The sequence below is a fragment of the Saimiri boliviensis genome, chromosome 16 (genome assembly GCF_048565385.1).
Source record: "Saimiri boliviensis isolate mSaiBol1 chromosome 16, mSaiBol1.pri, whole genome shotgun sequence".
Taxonomy (NCBI): Eukaryota; Metazoa; Chordata; class Mammalia; order Primates; family Cebidae; genus Saimiri; species Saimiri boliviensis.
Genome location: NC_133464.1, coordinates 84,409,298 through 84,432,612, shown reverse-complemented (window position 1 = coordinate 84,432,612; position 23,315 = coordinate 84,409,298). Strand labels below are relative to the sequence as shown.

Below are 23,315 nucleotides of genomic sequence, written 5' to 3'. Positions count from 1 at the left end.
CGAAAACAACTCAACATGGGGAGTATACCTAAATGTGGGAGCTAAAATGATAAAACCTCAAGAAGATAATATAGGAGAAAATTTGTAATCAGAGTTCTTAGATCTACAGAAAAGTACAAAAATTTGGTAACTGAATATTCATCAGGAACTTTGACTCTTTGAAAAATATTTTAAAATTGGGCTGAGAGTGGTGGCTTATTCCGGTAATCACAGCACTTTGGGAGGCCGAGGCAGGGAGACCACTTGTTTTCAGGAGTTCAAGACCAGCCTGGGCAGCATGGCAAAATCCTGTCTCAACAGAAAATACAACAATTAACCAGGCATGGCTGTGTGTCTGTACTCCCAGCTACTGGATAGGGGCGGTGCTGAGGCGGGAGGATAGCTTGATCTTGGGAAGCTGAGGCTGCAGAGAGCTGTGACTGCACCATTGCACCCCAGCCTGGGCAAGAGAGTGAGACCCAGTCTCAAAAAAGAAAAATACTAAAAAATTTAAAAGACAAGCCAGACTGTGAGAAAATATTTGCAGTTCCTATTAATTTCATGTGCAAACTTGACCGGGCAAATTCCCAGAAAGCTGGTAAAGCATTACTTCTGGGTGCATTTGTGAGGGTGTTTCCAGAAAAGACTGGCTATTAGAATCACTAAGTAAACAGGATTCACTCTCAGGGATGTGGATAGACATCTACAATCCCTTGAGGGGACAAATAGGACAAAAAGGCCAGGAATCCCCTCCTCTCCTTGCAGACCTCTACCCTCTCCTGCCCGGGAACATCCAAGCTCCTGGTTCCTGGGCCCTGAGAGTCCAAGTCTCACACCAGCACTTCACCTCAACCACCTTGTTCTCAGGCTTCCAGCCTCACACTGAACTGCACGTCTGGCTTTCCGGTTCTCCAGGCTGCAGATGGCAGATCTTGGTACTTAGCCTCAATCGCACCAGCCGATTTTCATATGTATCCTACTGGTTCTCGTCCTCTGGAGAACTCTCAAAAATTGTTATTATCTGATAAAGAACAGATAAGAGGATGACAAAGAATGCAGTGAAATGAGCAAAAGACCTGAACGGGCACTTCATCAAATCGTATCATGTGAATGGCTAGTAAGCACAAGAAATGATTTTCAACATCCTTAGTCATTAGGGAAATGCTAATTAAAGCCAAAATGAAATACCACTCCACACCCACTGGAATAGCTGGAGTTCCGAATACTGAAAATACCAAGCACTGGCAAGGATGAGGAGAAACTGGAACCCTTATAGAGTGCAGTGGGACTCTAAAATGGTGGAGCCATTTTGAAAGCAGCTTGGCAGCTCCTCCAATAATTAAACATAGAGTTGTCACAGGACCTAGCAACTCTACCCCTAGGTATCCACCCAAGAGAAAGGAAACATATTTTCACCCAAGGACTTGTAAGTAAGTATTCACTTACAACAGCAGCATGACTCGTAATAGCGAAAAGGCAGAAATGATCCGTCTGTATCAGCAGATAACAAAGTGCGGGATAGAGAGCCAGGCACTAGAATGTCACGCAGACTTGACAAGGAAGGAAACACTGATCACGCTCCGTAGAGAAACCCTGAAAACAAGGTTTTGCTGCTCAGCGAAAGCAGCCAGTCACAAAAGACCACGTATTACAGGAGTCTATTTCTATGAAACGTCCAGAAAAGTAAAGTCATAGACACAAAAAGTAGATCTGAGGCTGGGGCTGGGAACAGAAAGTCACTGCAAACGGCACGAGGCTTCTTTCTGGGGTGGTGGAATCCTGCTAAAATTGGTGCATGGTGATGGCTGCAGAGCTCCACAAACATACAAACCTCTGAACTGTTTGCTTCATAAAACGTGTAGACACAAAGCCCATCAGCTGTGGCCTTTTCTTGGGTGGGAGCAGGGACTGACTATAAAAGGCATGGGGAAGCTTTCTTGGGGGAGCCACGTGTTCTTTAGCTGGACGCTGGTGGTGGCCCCACAGTCTACATTTCCTAAAAATCATCAAACTGCATACCTACGAGCAGTGAGTTGATGTTATGCGAATTAGACCTCACTAAAACTGCTAACGGAAACTTGGGCAGACTTCTAGAGTCACGACATTTACTCCTATAAATTATATATCATCTTTCCAGTTCCAGCAGCGGCTGTGAAATAGCTGTTCCCATACCCCATCCCAGCTGGCAATTAGAGCCAACCTAAAGTGTAATGCCTAAGGAACCTGAGTCCAATTGTGTCCTGGAGCTGCACCTCTGATTCAATCACACAGAACAGCCCCTTGGAGCTGTCATCACATATGAAGTCTCTGTCACCATCACAAAACTCCACAGTTGTCTATTCAAATTGAAAATAGGCCTGTATGTGGCCCCTGTTCACCTGCCACGTTATTCCAGTACTACAAGCTAGAGGGAGGCTTTATTATACGGACATTGTAGGGTTACAAAATCCCCTTCTTGCTTCTCCTGGTCCACTGTGTTGGTGGCTTGTTTGACGGGTGCCATCCCAACGCAATACACAGTCATCCCAGACTTCTCTCTTCCCATAAACATTCCAACACCAATTTAAAATGTAGACTGCGAAATAATCCCAGAATCCATCCCCTCGTCTTCATTTCCATAGGCTTAGTACAGATTTCACAACCCTGGACTAGAGTGCTGAGGGACACTGTCTCTCCCCTTGCCCACTGCCTGCCTAGCCCTCTCTACAGAGCTGGTCTGATCAGCCTCAGCCACAAACATCCCTCTGCATTCCCGCTCTGACAATGTCACTGGCTTTCCACTGCCTGCAAAGTCCAAATTCACAGGTGTAAGCAAGACCCTTCCGAACGATGTCTGGACCTAACTGCTTAACCTTCCTCCCTCCTCTCCAGCTAGCTGCTCTGGACAGAAGTTCTTCGAGCCATCTGCAGCTCCCTGAGCACAACAGATGCATCACTTTGCTAGAAATGTACATGCAAAGTGCCGTGCTAAGTCCACACATCACCTCAGCTCATCTTCACAATAATCCTATGTGGTCGGGACACTTACCACCCACAGTTAACAGGCAAGGAAAATGAGGTTTAGAAAAGGTCGAGAACTAGGAAGCAACAGAGCTGAGCTCAGGCGTGGGCATCCGCTTCCTGCCCCACCTTCCTGCCAGCCTGGAAGGCCAGTGCCCTTCTGCAACCGCTGCCCGGGGCACTAAAGACCCCACTCCACTGTCCCTCCCCAATTCTGCCACTTTCCACCCAGAGCTCTTAATTCCACCTTTGCAGCTCCCATGGCAGTCAGTGCACTCTCATGAGGAGCCCTAACCACTACATCATAATGACCTGCACGCACTCCTGGCACCAGCTAGACTCTGCACCAGTGAGAGTGCACATAGCTTATTTTTGTTTCAGCCCTTTCTGTTCACATGGCAGGTGCTGAGTGGTGGGGTACATGACAGTTACTTATGCACTGTTTGACTTCTGCTTTATTAATATTCACTCCTGTTTCTTCCTTACATATCCCAGGGTCCACCCTCACACGTCAGGCCCTTCTCAACTCTCAGCTCTTTGGCAATAAACTTCCATTATCTTTCCCTTTGGTCACCTTTCTTTCCAATCCTCTTCTCTACCAACAGGGGATCAATCTCTCCAAAACACAGTTCTGAGACTAGCTTGTCTCTGTTCATAAACACCCCTGGTGCCTCAGTGTTTACCAAGCATAGTAAAGGTTGTCTACTCTAGCATTCAAAAGTGTCCATGCCCTGGACTTGATGATTTCATCTTTCAAAAATTCTTTTTCCTTTCTAATCCTATGGTATTCTTTTTGCTTTTCTTACTATTTTTAATTCACATGTAATAATTGCACATATTTATGGGGTACCATGTGACATTTATCTGAATACATGTAAATAATGTGAAATAATCAAATCAGGGTAATTAGCATATCACCTCAAATATTTATCATTTCTTTGTATTGAGAACATTCAGAATCTGTTCTCCTAGTGATCTGAACTACACAATAAATGACTGATAATGTAGTCGCCCCACAGTGCCGTAGAACCAGGACTCACTCCTCCTACCCTGCTGCGCTTCTCTACTTGTTAACAGTTTCTGCTGTTCCCTCCCCCTGCCCTTCCCAGCCTCTCATAATCACTATTTTACTCTCATTTTTGACAAGATCTACTTTTCAAGCTTCCCTATATGAGTAAGAACATGTGGTACTTACCTTTCTATGCCTGGCTTATTTCACTTAACATAATGGACTTAATGATGTCATCTTAACTTGGATTATTCCCCTCTATCAAACCAAATTACATTACTTCCAATTCTCTCCAATCATAGAAAATCTCTGCATACATGCCCAACCTACTCTATCTCACTGAAATGCCCCCATCCTCTCCATAACCACCTGGAGAAATCCTACTTCTTCAAATCAGTTTCAGTCACCCTTATGAAGCCTTCCTTGATTCGGGACATGGGGAGAACTGAAGTCTCTGAAACCCATAGCATTTTGCTTTTACGCAATTTAATCCATCGAGTTCTCCTATGACTTAGATGTTATCTGGGCACATGTACAAGCTCCTTGGCATCACCCACATTCCCTACAGAGTCATGCCTAACTGACTCTTATATCTGATAGGTGCTCAACAAATACGGTTGGGTACATTAACTGAATGAAAATATAGATGTTGGATTATGCTGGAACTTAACTCTCATGGCTTTTTTTTAAAGTAGCATGATGTCAAACTAACTGTTTGAAGAATTTCCCCATCCCCTTTAAGACTATGATACAGTGTTATATTGAAAAAGAGTTCTGGAAAGAACTGACCTTAATGTCCCCGTCTTAAAAAGTCATGTCAGTCTAGGATGGAAAAATCATCTCAACAGTGATGACCACACAGTGGCAGTCAGAGTCAAAGGGTGGGCTAAGTGCTTAACAAATAGAATTTCATTGGCTCTTCCCATCCCCAGAGGCAGATGAAGTTACTCCATATCCTACCCTTGAGAAGACCCACACCAGGAGAAGTTCAATAGTTTGCCTCAATTGCCAAGGATCATTTAATCATAGGGCCAGGGTCCCAACTAAATGAGAGACATGTGCCAAGAGACTGTAGATTACCAGAGCTCCCTGGAGAGGGGTCCAATTGGCTGTCATCATTTAAAAGAGTTTTTTTCCACGGCATATTTAGCCCTACATGAACCACTGACTCTGTTGCCTGAGTTTCCACTCACTAAGGAGGGGGTTTCTCCTTAGTAAGCTGGTAGGAGAAGCAGCATACATGCTCCAAACTCCCATGCAATACTTTCATAAGGCAACAGGCAACACTGTCAACAGTAAACGCAACCTGTAACTTAAAACCAGGTCACAAGCTTAAGGGCTTGTTCAGCAGACCCACTGCTCTTAAAACAAAGCTTACCACTAGGTGGCAGCAGTACAGCATGCTTTGTAAATTAAAAGGGCAGGACATTTTCCCAGCTCTTTTTCACAGCAATACGCAATCTTGTTAAACTGCTTAGAATTTTTCAAAGATTGTTTTGTCATTTTTAGGGTAGTATGATATAAATAAGTAATTCTAAATAAAAATTATTGTACCTATTGAAAGTACATTATAATATTTTAAATAACACCATAACATGTTGATTACAACCTTTTCACATTCAACAAAATAAGTTTAAATTTGCTTTAATCCTGTAAGTAGAACATACTGTTAATGCACTGAATAAAAAAACTGTATACTGACTTATAGTAATGACTGAAAATTAATTTTTTAATACTATAAAATAGATAAAAACTGCTTTTAAGTCATGAAGTTTGGAATTCTTGCATTTCACAGAACTTTTGTTTCCTTTAGTTTGCATTTTGTTTCTCAAAGCCAAAATAATAAAGATTTCAGGTTCTACTTCACAAGCATTTCTGTGGAAGTAACACCAAAGATCCCCAACATATAAGATGCCAACTGGGTAAAGCCATAGCTATATTTTCCCTTTTTGACATACAGAGTGCAAAACCCCATCTCTACAAAAAATGCACATAAATTAGCCGGGTGTGGTGGCAGGTGACTGTAATTCTAGCTACTCAGGAGGCTGAGGCAGGTGAATTGCTTGAACCTGAGAGATGGAGGTTGCAGTGAGCTGGGATGCACCACTGCACTCCAGCCTGGGCGACAGAGTGAAACTCCGTCTCAAACAAGCAAACAAGCAAATAAATAAATGAATGTACAAGAGGAAGCCTGATGTGCTATATAAGAATTCTGAAACCGGGCGTGGTGGCTCATACCTATAATCCCAGCATTTGGGAGGCTGAGGTAGGCAAATCCCTGGAGGCCAGGAGTTTGAGATCAGCTTGACGCACTTGACAAAACCCTGTCTCTACAAACAATACAAAAATTAACCAGGCATGTTAGCACATGCTTGTAATCCCAGCTACTTGGGAAGCTGAGACATGAGAATTGCTTAAACTCGGTAGGTGGAGGTTGCAGTGAGCCGAGATCACACCACTGCACTTCAGCCTGGGGTGACTGAGACTGTCTCAAAAAAAAAAAAAAAAAAAAAAAAGAATTTTGAAGACACAAATGCAACTGAAAAAGGTGATGAATATTTGGAGGCAAATCTGTGGAATTATCAATATATGCGGACCTTTAATAAACTGGATTTCAATATAATTGTTCTGCTTTCTATCTTTGGAGATCTTTTGTGTGTAGAAATTAAATTCTATGTAACCAAGAATGGCAAATAACTAACCAGTAGTTCACATATATTCATTTAATAGGTTCTCAGGAATAAAATATTTCAATGATTTTTAAAAAATTAATTTTGTTAAGTGGAAAATAAAGTCCAATCTTTAACATAAAGAACCCTCCAGAAGTATACAAATCCTTTTTTAGGGAGGGAAGGTTCCAAACTATGAGTGGGGCAGGCATGGTGTTTAGTGGAAGGAATGTTACCCTTCACCTCACCCAGGAATGAGTGAAGAGTTTGGTCAGTTGTACACACTGGAGCTGGCAGAACTGGAACCCCTTCCTAAGTCTGGCAACTAGTTCTGTGTCCTTACAACTGCTCCACATGCTCAAATAAGCAAATGAGCAGATGACTGTCAATATTCAAGACCTCTGAAAGAAAGTGGTGAGCTCTCCACAGGAACCTTGGGTCACAGAGAGTGTGCAGTCTCTCTTCTCTGGCTGCCCAGGGGCCCTCAAGACTAATCTCAATCTCTTGAAAGTACTCTGCAATAGACCTACTTTCTAGGTCTTTCTACAAAGGTTCTACTAACCAGGTCTCTCTGTACAGCAAAGGTCAACATGGAGAGTGCAGAGGCTGTCCTGGTGTCTGAGTTTGTAAACTTTTCTGTGCAATCATTCATCTGGAGGCGTTAAGACAAAACTGAGGACCTCCCCAGGGATGGGTGGAAAGGAGCATTTGCTAGGGGATTATTTTCTACGGCAAGCACCAATCTGTACCTGCAAATCAATCAAGAAATGTATGTGAAAAATAATCTGCAATATATACACATGAATGCACTTCCCTGTATTCTAGGTATGTAACTAAATGCTTTATGAAGTGAAAATTATACAGTTGTCTGGATGTTTGACAAAATACATATTTAAAAAATGCTATTGTAACCTTGACAGCTATTAGCTAATTCATGAGTGCTTATGATCTACTCTAAAGTAAGTACAATAACCCACCATAAAAATCTCTTTGAATAAGCATCATTCAAAGGTTGACAAGTACCAAACGGCATGTTCCTAATTCATTCCTAGGAAATTAAACAGACTCAGTGATGGTTGTGGGAGACAGACAGGTTCTTGCGTGGGAGTGGATGGGTCCCCAGTGAAACCCCATCTTCAAGCCAGGGACGGCCTGAAGCCTTAGGGCCCAGATGCCAGTTCTGAGTGAAGTCAGTGACCTGGAGTGAGAACTTCCTTGATGCCTTGCAACTAATCAAATGGGGCTTTTTCCAGGCCCACCCATGGACCAATCAGTATGCACTTCCTCCATTCAGAGCCCATAAAACCTCGGACTCAGCCACTCATCAGAGGAGCAACCCACTCGAGGCTTTCACTCTGCTGAGAGCTGTTCAGGCACCCAATAAAGCTCTTTTCAGCCTTGCTCACCCTTCATGTGTTCCATGTAACCTCATTCTTCCTGGATGTGGGACAAGAACGTGAAACCTGCCAAACGGCAAAAACAAAAGGAGCTCTAACACTTTCCTGGGGGCTCACCAAGCTGCAGGTGGGAGCTAAAGGAGTTGTAACACATTCCTGACCAGCTCACAAAGCTACAGGTGGTGACATGCTCTCGGACTCCAGGAGTGAAGACTGGCAACCCTTCTGGGGGCCCAAACCTTGGGATTCCCTCAACCAAAGCTGTAACAGTATAGCCCTCCTGCTTTCCACCAGTGCCAGGCAGCTGCCACATGCAACAGAAAGCAGTGGTGGGACTGGGCCAGCCCAAGAGCTGCAGTGGGACTCAAAGAGCTGAAACACAAATGGAATAAAACATGCCCCCTGAAACACGCCCTCCTGGTCACTGTAACAGAGGCAACGAGAGAGAAGTGCTGTTGCCCTTCTGAAAGTCGAGACCCTGGGGCTTCCTGAACCAGGGCTATGACATACTACACACCCTCTTTGGGGCTATGTGGTTCCTGGTATCTCTGAGTTTTCATATGTCACCATGTTCCCCTTCTCCACACACTGGTGCCTGCAGCGGAAGCCAGCCACAGCCTTGCATGGAGCCAGCACCCGTGTCGGCACCGGGAGCTGCCCGCCCCTCTGCAGCAGCTGGTGTGCCTGGCGTTGTGCAGTGGCTGGACTCCATGCTCACTCACTCACACACTCCTGGGTGCTCCATCCCTGGCTTGCCCTTGGCAGGCATGGGATCTAGGCTGGCAGTGCAAGCCAAATGCAGCCTGCTGGGCAGAGTGGGTGGAAAGAGCCCAGTGGGCACAAGCAAAACTCAAGCAGAGGCCAGCCTCAGAGGTTTCCAGCTGGTGAAGTGACACCCAAAGGGTCCTGTGACAGTATGACAGGTAACAGTCTCTTAACAGAAAAAATTTCACTTATACGTGCTTTGCGAGAAAGGTTACAGAAACAGCTTAAAATGTAAAGAAGAAAGATACGGGTAATAAAAACGGTGTATCTAACAGCTGCATGGAGCAGTTGACAGTTTGTTTACAACTTATTTCCCCACCAGAATCTAGTACCTGGTACATGTTCAATAAACATCTTTTGAATGAAGGGTATGGCAAATGCCATCTCAATGACTCTCATACATTGGCAATTTATTTCAAAGGAGATAGATACTATTTCTGAACTTGGTAAACAGCAACTTGACAATTCCTATTCCCAAGAATAACTGTAGGGCAACAAGGTCAGTGCAGGGCTACCAACCTTGACAGGTTAGGGACCAAGGGCAATACCTGTGCAGCAAGGGAACCTTTAGGTGAGGCAAGAGTGCCCCTGTGTAAGCTCCCTTCCCGCAGCAGGGTCGCCCACAGGAGGGACCTCGCTGCTGCCCTTACCTCCTCCTCTTCCTTTTCTTCTGGGCCGGCTGCCCCACCAACGTTCACCAGAAGGCCCTTGCCCTCATCACTATGTGTGGCTTCCAAGGAGTCCTGCAAGGACACAGGCTCCGGCTCTCTCTGATCAGGCTCTTCTGTCCTTCCTTCACTTTCCTCTGAACTCATGGACAGGGCACTGTGAGTGCTGTGACACTTGGCACTTCCTGTCCCTGGGCTCTGAGGGCTTTGGGGCTTGGGTGTGGTGGGCCGCAGAGGGGTGGGAGGATGCCCAGGGTCAAATGTCGACTGGCTGCCAGGCTCTGGGTCATGGCAGTCTTTGCTCAACACATTCTGGGCAATCGGGTTTGGCAAGGAGCTTCTACTGCAAGGACCGTAGCTTTCCGCTGCCCAGGAACTTCTGGCTTCAAGAGGAAATACGGCAGTGTCGGTGACTATGCAGGGCCCCTTAGAGGTGGCTGAGCTGAAATCATGGGCCACAGAGCAGGCTGCAGTGGTGCTGTGCATGACCACCACACCCCGCCTGCTGTCCTGCTCGGTGTTGCTGGACACACGGCGTGAGTAGTCATCATGCAGCTGGCTGTGTGCCTGGAGTCTCAGGCTGGCCTCACCAGGGGATGGAGCCCCACTCCTGGGACTCTCCCTCCTCCAGGCAGCCTCGGTCACATTGCTGACAAGTTTGAAGACTCTGTCAAAGTCCTTGGCCCTTATCGGGCTCCTCCAGCGTTTGGTCCTTCCTGACCCGAGCTTTTGGGAGTCAGCGGAGGAACTGCTCAGGGTCCTCTGTGGCACCTGTGTGTCATGGGCAGTCCTGAGGTCTGCGAGATTGGAGGTAGACTTCCGCTTAAAGGAGCTCTTCTTCAGAAAGGCGAGGTTGTCGGTGCTCTTGCTCTTCCTGCAGCCCATGCTGTTGTTCTCAGGGTCCCTCATGAGAATCTCGCATGTGGTGGAGGCCTGGCCAGTGGCTGTTGTGGGTGTGGCATGGTTCTGGGGCATGTCCAGCAGGCAGATGCGGCCCAGGCCGTAGGCTCTGCGGAGGCTGCGGGAGCGGTGAGTGCTCCGCTGAAAGGCATCATCTGTGTCCTCAGGGTCAGAGCCATCCAATGTGCCCCACTCTGTTGCCCTGGGGGTGCCACGTGCTGATCCTGGTGCCAAGGGGGAGTCCCTGTTTGCCTGGGCTCCTGGGACAGCGCCATTTGCAATGGGTTTTGCCAGGCCATGCTCTGAAGCCTCTCCCTTTGAACAGGCATTTAACCCCTCTCGGCTCTGAATTCCTTTCAGGACTGAGGACTTCAGTTTCTTAAAGGATCCCATTTTCCGGAAGGAGGCAAGGGTGTTCCACGCGGAAGAGTTGCCCATCAGGACCACAGAGTGGGGCCGCTCAGGGTGGGCGTTCGTCTTCTTCCGACTGGTGGAAAAGAGGCGCACAAGCTTGGCTGGGCTGAGTTTGGCTTCCTGGGCGTCCGTGTCGCCACCAGGGCTGCAGCCACAGACTCCGTTTCCACATGCAGTGGAGGTCACCATCTTGAGGTCTTTCAGATCTGGGCCTGCAGGGCCTGGCCCGGGGCCGTTCGGGGCAGTGGTCATGTTCTCCGGGCAGGGTGCCCAGGGCCGCAGGGCAGTCTGGGTCATGGCCATGGGCACAGCCGAGTCTGCAGGCCGCAGCTCCAGGCCTTCATCTCCAGGACCACCGTCCTGGCACGCACACCTGTCTTGCACATCGGCCTTCCGGGTGGCCACGGCCTGCAGTGGAAGACAAAGCAGGCAGTTTAGTCACTTCCCCACACAGCAGACCCTCTGCTTACAGAACAAGAGGCATGCTCGAGCACAGGGCTGCTCAGATGGAAGCCACTTCAAACTCAGTTAAAACTGTACATTTCTCCTCCATTCACTTCACAAGTCGAAGGAAAGATGCAAATATACATCCCTGGACAGAGAGAAGTAGTGACGGGCCGTGTCGTGGACATGAAGGTTAAACTCCTGAACTCACTGGAACCTGTGTAGGTAAGACTAGGAAAAAGCTGCTAAAATGAAAATGCCTAGGTATCATTCAACACTATCTTTTCTGCTTATTTGAAATGGGGAAAAAAATAATTAGGAAATACCAAACAAAAACCCCACAATGATTTCAAAACGTGCGATGTTAAAATGCCAGCCTGTGTTGAATCCAACACAGTGAACACTCAAACCAAGTGCTGGCACACGCGGGAAGCCTGGCATGCTGGCAGCTACCTCTTACCCAGGAGGGCTGGGACGTCCAAATGCTAATTGAGAGCCACACAGGGCCACCCAGACACGGGCGGGAAGGACTGGGCCGGGACATGCCAGGGTAGCCTCTGGAAGAAAGCACACTGGTGGGGGGCTTTTTCCAACTGGCCACAGACTGGAGACAAGTGAGGATGATGCTGAAGTATATTGGAAATTCAGGGCTGGGGGACTTCCGGCCAAGATGGCCGAACAGGAAGAGCTCCGAGGCACAGTTCCCAGTGAGAGCGACGCAGCATGAGTGATCTCCGCATTTCCAGCTGAGGTACCACGTTCATCTCAATGGGACTAGTTGGACAGTGGGTGTAGCCCAAGGAGGGCAAACTAAGGTAGGGAGGGGCACTGCCTCACCCAGGAAGTGCAATGGGCCAGAGGACCCACTCCTACCCAAAGGAGGCCATCGGGGACTTTTTTGGCCACTCTGGCACTCCGGTTCAGATACTGCACTTCTCCCACGGTGTTTACAGCCCACAGACCAGGAGATTCCTGCCAGGCCGACAAGCACTGTGGGTTTTCAGCACAAATCTGGGCAGCCGTTTTAGCTGGCACCTGGAAGACTGAGATAGAGCCACCTATTCCATGAAAAGAAAAAAGGGGGGTGCTGAAGGCAGGGGGCCAAGTGATCTGGCTCAGCAGGTCCCACCCCCACAAAGACCTGAGAACTGAAACCCACTGGCTTGAAATGTTTGCAGCCAGCACAGTACTTTAAGCCTGACCCAGGACGGTCGAGATTGCTGGGGGAAAGGGCGTCCGCAATTACTGAGACAGTCTGCCATTACCCAGGCAGTTCTAACCTTACCTGTGTAAACAAAATCACAAGGAAGTTTACACAACAGCTGGGCGGAGCCCGCAGCAGCTCAGCAACGCCTCTGCAGGCAGACTGTGACTAGACTCGCACCTCGCTGGGCAGGTGATCTTTGAAAAAAGGCAGCAGCCCATCAGGGACTTATAAATAAGGCCCTACTTTCCCAGGACAGAGCACCTGGGAAAAGAGGTGGTTGTGAGTTCTGCTGCAGCAAACTGAAATGTCCCTGCCCAGCAGCTCTGAATGGAACAAGGGAGCTCCCAGCACAGTACTTGAGCTCTGACAAGGGACCTGCCTCCTCAAGCAGCTCCCTGACCCCTGTATATCCAAAGAGCCACCTCACACAGGACAGCTCTGGCTGACATCTGGCGGGTACCTTTCTGGGACAAAGCTACCAGAGGAAGGAACAGGTGGCAATCCTTGCCCCTGTGGGTGATTCCCAGGCAAGCAGGGTCTGGTGTGGACCTCCAGTAGTCCTACAGCAGAGGGGCCTGACTGTTAGAAGGAAAACTAAAAAACAGAAAGAACGTCCACTTAGAGACCTCATCTGAAAGTCAGCAGCTTCAAAGACCAAAGGTAGATAAATTCATGAAGATGGGAAGCAACCAGTGCAAAAATGATGAAATCACCAAAAACCAGAACGCCTCTCCTCCTCCAAGGGATCAAAACTTCTCACCAGCAAGAGAACAAAACTGGATGGAGAATGAGTTTGACAAGCTGACGGAAGAAGAATTCAGAAGGTTGATAATAACAAGCTTCTCCGAGCTGAAGAAACATGTTCTAAGAACCTTGAAAAAAGGTTAGACGAAATGCCAACTAGAATAACCAGCTTAGAGAAGAACATAAACGATGTCATGGAGCCGAAAAACACAGCACGAGAACTTCATGAAGCATATGCAAGTTTCAGTAGCCAAATTGATCAAGCAGAAGAAAGGATATCAGAGATTGAAGATCAACTCTATGAAATAAAACAAGAAGGCAAGATAAAAGAGTGAAAAGAAATAAACAAAGCCTCCAAGAAATACGGGATTATGTAAAAAGATCTAATCTACGTTTGATCAGTGTACCTGAATGTGATGGGGAGAATGAATCCAAGCTGGAAAACACTCCTCAGGGTATTATCCAGGAGAACCTCCCCAACCTAGCAAGGCAGGCCAACATTCAAATTCAGGAAATACAGAAAACACCACAAAGATACTCCTCAAGAAGAGCAATCCCAGCATAATCATCAGATTCTCCAGGGTTGAAATGAAGGAAAAATGCTAAAGGCAGCCAGAGAGAAAGGTCGGGTTATCCACAAAGGCAAGCCCATCAGACTCACAGATCTCTCGGCAGAAACCCTACAAGCCAGAAGAGAGTGGGGGCCAATATTCAACATCCTTAACGAAAAGAACTTTCAACCCAGAATTTCATATCTAGCCAAACTAAGCTTCATAAGTGAAGGAGAAATAAAATCCTTTACAGATAAGCAGTTGCTCAGAGATTTTGTTACCACCAGGGCTGCCTTATAAGAGCTCCTGAAAGACTAAACATGGAAAGGAACAACCAGTACCAGCCACTGCAAAAACGTACCAAATGGTAAAGACTGTCGACACAATGAAGAAACTGCTTCAACTAATGGGCAAAACAACCAGCTAGTATCAAAATGACAGGATCAAATCCACACGTAACAATATTAACCTTAAATGTAAACAGCCTAAATGCCCCAATCAAAAGACACAGACTGACAAGTGGATAAAAAGTCAAGACCCATCGGTGTGCTATATTCAGGAGACCCATCTCACGTGCAAAGACACACACAGACTAAAAATAAAGGGATGGAGGAAGATTTACCAAGCAAATAGAGAGCAAAATAAAAGCAGGAGTTGCAATCCTAGCCTCTGATAAAACAGACTTTAAACCAACAAAGACCAAAGAGACAAAGAAGGGTATAGGCACATAAACCAGTAAATCTAGAAGAAATGAATAAATTCCTGGACACTTACACTCACCCAAGTCTAAACCAGGAAGAAGTTGAAATCCTGAATAGGGCTGAATAGCTGAGGGCTGAAGTTGAGGCCGCAATTAATAGCCTACCAACCAAAGAAAGTCCAGGTCCAGATGGGTTCACAGCCGAATTCTACCAGACGGACAAAGTGGAGCTGGTACCATTCCTTCTGAAACTATTCCAAATACCAAAAGAGGGAATCCTCCCTAACTCATTTTATGAGACCAACATCATTCTGGTACCAAAACCTGGCAAAGGCACAATTAAAAAAGAAAATTTCAGGCCAATATTCATGATGAACATCGATACAAAAATCTTCAACAAAATACTGGCAAACCAAATGCAACAGCACATCAAAAAGCTTATCTATCACGATCAAGTAGGCTTCACCCTGGGAATGCAAGTCTGGTTCAACATATGCAAATCTATAAATGTAATCCATCATATAAACAGAACCAAAGACAAAAACCACATGATTATCTCAATACATGCAGAGAAGGCCTTCAACAAAATTCAACAGCCCTTTATGCTAAAAACTCAATAAACTAGCTATTTGATGGTACGTATCTCAAAATAATAAAAGCTATTTATGACAAACCAACAGCCAATATCATACTGAATGGGCAAAAACTGGAAGCATTCCCTTTGAAATCTGGCACTAGACAAGGATGCCCTCTCTCACCACTCCTATTCAACATAGTATTAGAAGTTCTAGCCAGAGCAATCAGGCAAGAAAAAGAAAGAAGAAGTATTCAATTAGGAAAGGAGGAACTCAAATTGTCTCTATTTGCAGACATGACTGTATATTTAGAAGACCCCAATGCCTCAGCCCCAAATCTCCTTAAGATGATAAGCAACTTCAGCAAAGTCTCAGGATACAAAATCAATGTGCAAAAATCACAGGCATTCCTATACACTAATAACAGACTAACAGAGAGCCAAATCATGAGCAAACTCTCATTCACAATTTGCTACGAAAAGAATAAAATACCTAGAAATAGAACTAACAAAGGATGTAAAGGACCTCTTTAAGGAGAACTACAAACCACTGCTCAATGAAATAAGAGAGGACACAAACAGATCGAAAAACATTCCATGTTCATGGTTAGGAAGAATCAATATCGTAAAAATGGCCATACTGCCCAAGGTAATTTATAGATTCAATGCTATCCTGAGGAAGCTACCATTGACCTTCACAGAACTGGAAAGAAATACCTTAAACTTTATATGGAACCAAAAAAGAGCCCACAGAGACAAGACAATCCTAAGCAAAAAGAACAAAGCTGGAGGCATCATGCTACCTGACTTCAAACTATGGTACAAGGCTACAGTAATCAAAACAGCATGGTACTGGTACCAAAACAGACATATAGACCAATGGAACAGAACAGAGGCCTTGGAGGCAATGCCACACATCAACAACCATCTGATCTTTGACCAACCAGACAAAAACAACCAATGGGGAAAGGATTCCCTGTTTAATAAATGATGTTGGGAAAACTCGCTAGCCATGTGCAGAAAGCTGGAATTGGACCCCTTCCTTACACCTTATAAAAAATTAACTCCAGATGGATTAAAGATTTAAACATAAGACCTAACGCCCTAAAAACCCTAGAAGAAAACCTAGGCAATACTATTCAGGACATAGGCATGGGCGTGAACTTCATGACTAAAACACCTAAAGCATTGGCAACAAAAGCCAAAATAGACAAACGGGATCTAATTAAACTCCAGAGCTTCTGCACAGCAAAAGAAACAATCATTAGAGTGAACTCTGAACCAAAAGAATAGGAAAAAAATGTTGCAAGCTACCTATCTGACAAAAGGCTAATATCTAGAATCAGCAAAGAACTAAAACAAATTTACAAGAAAAAAACAACCCCATCAAAAAGTGGGCAAAGGATACTAACAGACACTTTTCAAAAAAAAAAAAACGACATCTATGTAGCCAACAAAAATGAAAAACTGTTCATCATCACTGGTCATTAGAGAAATGCAAATCAAAACTACATTGAGATACCATCTCATGTCAGTTAGAATGGCGATCACTAAAAAATCTGGAGACAATGGATGCTGGAGAGGATGTGGAGAAATAGGAACACTTTTACACTGTTGGTGGGGGTATAAATTAGTTCAACCATTGTGGAAGACAGTGTTGCCATTCCTCAAGGATCTAGAAATAGAAATACCATTTGACCCAGCAATCCTATTACTGGGTATATACCCAATAATTATAAATCATTCTATTATAAAGACACATGCACATGTATGTTCACTGCAGCACTGTTTATGAGAGCAAAGACCTGGAACCAACCCAAATGCCCATCAATGATAGACTGGATAAAGAAAATGTGGCACATATACACCATGGAATACTATGCAGCCATAACAAAGGATGAGTTCTTGTTCTTTGCAGGGACATGAATGAAGCTGGAAACCATCATTCTCCACAAACTGACACAAGAACAGAAAATCAAACACTGGAAGTTCTCACTCATAAGTGGGTGTTGAACAATGAGAACACAAACACAAGGAGGGGAATATCATACACTGGGGTCTGTTGAGGGTTGGGGGGTGCAGAGGGATAGCATGGGATGGGGAGATTGGGGAGGGATAACATTAGGTTAAATACCTAATGTAGGGGATGGAGGGATGGAGGCAGCAAACTACCATGGCATGTGTATACCTATGTAACTTCCTGCAAGATCTGCACATGAATTTAAAGTATAATTTAAAAAAAAAAAAAAAACGAAAAAGAAAGAAATTCAGGGCTGGGCGCTGTGGCTCACGCCTGTAATCCCAGCACTTTGGGAGTCCAAGGCACGTGGATCATCTGAGGTCAGGTGTTTGAGACCAGCCTGGCCAACATAGTGAAACCTCATTAAATACAAAAATTAGCTGGGCATGGTGGTGTATGTTTGTAATCCCAGCTACTCGGGAGGCTGAGGCAAGAGAATTGCTTAATCCCAGGAGACGGTGGTTGCAGTGAGCCAAGATTGCACCACTGTACTCCAACCTGGGCGATAGAGTGAGTAAGACCCCATCTCAAGAAAATAAATAAAAATAAAAAAATTCAGAGGTAGGAATTCAAATAAAACAAATTCAGTATGTTCTTCCTCTTCCCATGTGCCCCGACACCCACACATGCCCGTGCCCACATCCACCCCCAATCACCCGCTTTCACACCCTTTGCCCCATGCCTTATCTATAGCTTTATCCCACACACGTGTCCATGCCCTTCCCACATACCTGTGTCCATGCCCTTCCCCACACACATGTGTCCATGCCCTTCCCACACACATGTGTCCATGCCCTTCCCACACCTGTGTCCATGCCCTTCTCACACACCTGTGTCCATGCCCTTCTCACACACCTGTGTCCACACCCTTCCCCAAACACGTGTCCATGCTCTTCCTCACACACCTGTGTCCACGCCCTTCCCACACACCTGTGTCCACGCCCTTCCCACACACCTGTGTCCACGCCCTTCCCACACACCTGTGTCCACACCCTTCTCACACACCTGTGTCCACACCCTTCCCCAAACACGTGTCCACGCTCTTCCTCACACACCTGTGTCCACGCCCTTCCCACACACCTGTGTCCACGCCCTTCCCACACACCTGTGTCCACGCCCTTCCCACACACCTGTGTCCACACCCTTCTCACACACCTGTGTCCACACCCTTCCCCAAACACGTGTCCACGCTCTTCCTCACACACCTGTGTCCATGCCCTTCCCACACCTGTGTCCATGCCCTTCTCACACACCTGTGTCCATGCCCTTCTCACACACCTGTGTCCACACCCTTCCCCAAACATGTGTCCATGCTCTTCCTCACACACCTGTGTCCACGCCCTTCCCACACACCTGTGTCCACGCCCTTCCCACACACCTGTGTCCACGCCCTTCCCACACACCTGTGTCCACACCCTTCTCACACACCTGTGTCCACACCCTTCCCCAAACACGTGTCCACGCTCTTCCTCACACACCTGTGTCCACGCCCTTCCCACACACCTGTGTCCATGCTCTTCCCACACACCTGTGTCCACGCCCTTCCCACACATCTGTGTCCATGCCTTCCCACACCTGTGTCCATGCCTTCCCACACATGTCCATGCCCTTCCCACACACCTGTGTCCATGCCCTTCCCACACACCTGTGTCCATGCCCTTCCCACACACCTGTGTCCACGCCTTCCCACACCTGTGTCCACACCCTTCCCACACACCTGTGTCCACGCCCTTCCCACACACCTGTGTCCATGCCCTTCCCACACACCTGTGTCCACGCCTTCCCACACCTGTGTCCACACCCTTCCCTCACACTTGTGTCCACGCCCTTCCCACACACCTGTGTCCACGCCTTCCCCCTCATGCACACCTGTGTTCATGCCCTTTGCCCCACACCTATGTCCATGGCCTTCCCCCTGAAAAATGAAAATGCTGCTCCCCCTTAGCCTTTCCCACCAAGCCAAGACCGACTTAGCCTTCAAGTGGTAGCTTACATGTCTCAGCCCCCTGTTCTCAATGAATAGTTATTAGATGAAGGATAGATTATGACAACCATAAAAGCTACCAACTTTTAAGTATTTACTACATGTCAGGCCTCCGCACTAAGGTCATGGAAAACATGTCACTGAGTAGCGATAGAAATCCAAGAGGTCACAGAATGATTCTCATTTTGCAGACAACCAGATGGACACTCGAGAAGGTTGTCATTTCCCTGGGGGTCCTCCAGCTGTTGCCCACAAACCCACACTCTTCTCCACTTCAGTAAACTAATAAACAGAGAGGCACGGTGGGCATCCGCACCCCTCACATCTGACCCCAATTCCAGGGCCTCACGAACATGACTATAAATAAATCCCAGCAATCTTTAGACATCAGTCAAGGCTATTACCTCCAAGGCCATAGAGGCCAAAGGCAAGAGAGGAACAAGAGGAGGACGTTGTTTAAAGATCTTGGGATCCGATCCCAATTTAGCTTACCCCCATCAAGTGTAGAATCTGACCCCACGCAAAGAGAAACATCTCTCTTCTGCTCCTATGCCCCACCTGCTTGATGGGTTGGGTTTTTATTTGCCCCTACATCATTTCCAGTGAGAAGGGATTCCCAGGCACAGCCACAGTTAAAGGGTCAAAGGGTTGATTCCATCTGGGACAAAAGAGGCTATGATGACTAAGAACATCAGCCAGTTCCATTCTTAGAAGACTGATGGGCTACGCACGCCCTCTGCAGTTTAATGCTCTGATGGAGAAATTAGGGGGCCAGGGGAGATGTTGGTTACATTTTTTTTTTTTTTTTTTTGAGACGGAGTTTCGCTTTAGTTACCCAGGCTGGAGTGCAATGGTGCAATCTCGGCTCACCGCAACCTCCGCCTCCTGGGTTCAAGCAATTCTCATGTGTCAGCCTCCCGAATGGCTGGGACTACAGGCGCGCACCACCATGCCCAGCTAATTTTTGTATTTTTAGTAGAGACGGGGTTTCACCTTGTTGACCAGGATGGTCTCGATCTCTTGACCTCGTGATCCACCTGCCTCGGCCTCCCAGAGTGCTGGGATTATAGGCGTGAGCCACTGCGCCTGGCCAATGTCAGTTACATTTGAATGGACCACATAAACAGAGATGTGAATCATCTCTGCACTGTAACTAGTTGCAAAGTAAGTTCAACATTTGGTATCACCCACTTATCCACCTTCATGTACTCTAGAACGGATAGGGAAATTTTGTCGTTTCAGCATCTCAGAATCATGAAATGAACGGAACTGCTTAATGAAAAGGTCGAGTCCAGTTCCTAGGCACCGACGTGAAGTAGTAGTAATGGTCTTACTGTGACTCGCATTGAATACAGAAGGGAAGGCATGATTCCTGTCTTGTAATTCAGGAGGTTACACAGCTTCCTGATGCCACCAGAGGGCACTATAAGACCTTTTATAATCGAGGCGGAAAGAAGGGCCCAAGACAAGGGACTTGGCCTAAGCCTGGTGCTGTCGTATTGCTCCTCACTCAGTAAGTCATTTCAGTGATCCATGCTTCAGTGCTGTCCACAGAATAAGAGGTACCAATATTTATGCACATATCCCTTTCGTGAGCATCTGCTGGGTTCAAGAGTCTGTGCAGGCCCCATGAGGAATGCAAGGCAGTGATAAGGTAATAGCCCATTCTAGGTAAGAAACTGGCAAGAGCAAAGCAACCGTTAGTAACACATGGTGTGACTGGGAGGTAGTAAATTAGGGAGACCAGGTGTCTGACCAACCCAGGAATGAGGGGTATCTCAGGATATGGGACTTTCACGGTTGAAGCCAGCACTAGTGAATGGGGATAACTGATCACTCTACAGTAAGTAGAACAGTATCATTAGAAGGATGGCTCAATGTGACAGATTAGTAAAACTAAGGTGGAAGTGGGTTTGCAAAGCTTATGTACCCTCAGTCTAACTAGCTCCTCATCATTTTTTGAAGTGAAATGCAGGTTCCTTCTTCCTGGGAATTCCTTCCTGAGCCCCCTGGAATGAATGAAATCCCTGACTCTGTGCTTCCACGAGGTTTCAGGCATTCATTGAATGGGTTTTACTAAAACAGATTATAATGATGGCTTTACACAGCTACCTTGAAACAAGACTGTGCACTCGCTGAAGGTCAGAATGGTGTGCTCTGCACACTTGGATGATTTCAGTTAATTTTGATGTGAAATTGTATCAGTTATCCTGCCTTGTCTAATCCATACCAAGTTAACAAGTTGTTACAAGCCACTATATTTTTATAGAGTAAACAAGCTGCAATTTCCTAACACTCAAAACTTAAGTTACAAGATTCAGATTTCATAAAACACATGCAGAAAATCTGGGTTTTTAATTGGGACAATATGCTTTTTAAAAGACCAGTGACTTACTATTTTGTTCATGAGCTGAACAACGTGATTGTTGTGTGCTGCTAAGAATGAAACTAAAAAGCATGGAAAAAAAGCCTTTTCCTGGAATTTCTGAGTAACATACCAAGTTGCATTATTTAGAACTAATACTTTGACCTCTATTAACTAACCAAGGGTTGCACTTCAATTAGTGGTTTTGTAGCAAGTCTTATAAATTGTGGGAACTCTGCCAGAGATATGAACGGAACTAAGAAGGAACTGCAGATGGGAATATTGTGAAATCCACTGTCTACAAGCTGGATTCTAGGGTGTATGAACTTTAGAACGGAACTTTTTTAGTAATAATGAGAATTCTCTCTCTCTCTCTCTCTCTCTCTCTTTCACACACACACACACACACACACACACACACACACACAGAGACCCTCTGACCAGTAATTTTTAAATAAAAACTTAAATTTGAAATTCAGGAATACTGACCAGATTAAACGTACAAACAAGTAAGAAGGTTTTTTTTAATATCCTCATCACGTACATCAGGGGTGTCCAAGCTTTTGGCTTTCTTCGGGCACACAATGGAAGAAGAACTGTCTTGGGTCACACATAAAATACACTAACAGAACTGCTGATGAGATTAAAGAATAAATCTCAGTTTTAAGGAAGTTTACGAATTTGTGTTGGGCTGCATTCAAAGCCTCCCTGGCCCATGGCCCACGTTTAGAGAAGCTTGATTGACATGATAGCAAAGTGACATTGAAAGAAAACATACTGAAATCCCAAACGCTAAAGGAGCGAGTGGAGACCCTTACATCACAGCTGCACAGAGTGTTGCCCTAGGGAACATCTGACTCCTGTTCATGACAGTGAGAATGCTAGGGCCCCGTGAGGCTGAGGGCTTACTACCATTGCTGCAGTGACGGCGCAGCGGGGTGGAAATCCGCGGGTCCACCCCAGCCCTGCTACCTCCTGGCCACAATCCACGAGTCATGCTGGACCCTCTTCCTTCCCTGCAGATTGCACTGGTCACCAGGTCTAGGTGACTTTACTGCATGCCCACCAGCCCTTTGTCAGCGTGGTGGCCGGCGCCTCATTCCCAGCCTGCATTACCTTCCCTTCCACCTGCATGACCACGGTCCTGCTCACTGCCTAACCATCCTTCACTCTGCTGCCAGAGTCCCTTCCACACTGCAGATGGGCTGTGTCACAGAACCCAGGGTCGCTGTCGAATGTCCTCAGCTTAGGATGGGACCCCTTCCCCTCCAGCAGGGCTGAGTTACTGGCCGTGATCCTCACACCACTATGCTTTTCCGAGTTTCCTTACCTGCTCTCAGACTCCTTCCCACCATTGTTCTCTGTGTTTCGGGAACCACAATTCCCAGGTTCCTGACAAATGGCTTCTGGCCAGTTTTGGCAGTGGGCAGTGGTGGTGGGAGGCGGGCCCACAGTATCTTGTGGGCACGTGCAGCAGCTGCAGTGTCTCCGTGACTCCAGCTCTGCTGGGAAGCTCCTCGCTTCCAGGTTCTAGATCCTGCAGGCAGCACCAGCTCCCAGCTCGGGCAACACACCCTCCCATTTACTCTCCAGTCCAGGGGCTGCTAGCAGCTTCCTGCTATTGCTTGTCTCTGAGTTGCTTCACTGTCTTCTCTTTTCTCTGCTATATAAAAATAACCCCTGTATTGGATTCTTTGTTTGAAATACCTAGAGACACTTCTGTAGTGTTTCCCACACTGCTCTGCAATCCTGCTTTCCTTGTCTGGCTTCTCCACTAACCTCTCTGAGGAGCATGGAAAGTTCTCTAAAGGCAGAAGCCGTGTCTTTTTTCACTGGGTCCTTAGCATGTGTCTGTTGAATGACTGGCTGAAGGGGCCGCTGGCTTTGTAATACCTCAGGTCTGACACCCCAACATTTGGCCCAGA

At 46.4% G+C, this 23,315-nt stretch overlaps 1 protein-coding gene across 4 annotated transcripts in view; it reads right to left on the bottom strand.

Moving 5' to 3' along the window:
- SPATA13 (spermatogenesis associated 13) overlaps positions 1 to 23,315 on the bottom strand; it is a 315,048-nt gene that overhangs the window by 78,914 nt on the left and 212,819 nt on the right. For all 4 annotated transcript variants that reach the window (XM_010334901.3, XM_074387925.1, XM_074387924.1 and 1 more), the window contains exon 2: positions 9,470 to 11,209. In XM_010334901.3, the coding sequence (XP_010333203.1) occupies positions 9,470 to 11,209 (1,740 nt within the window). The remainder of the gene's footprint in view (positions 1 to 9,469; positions 11,210 to 23,315) is intronic.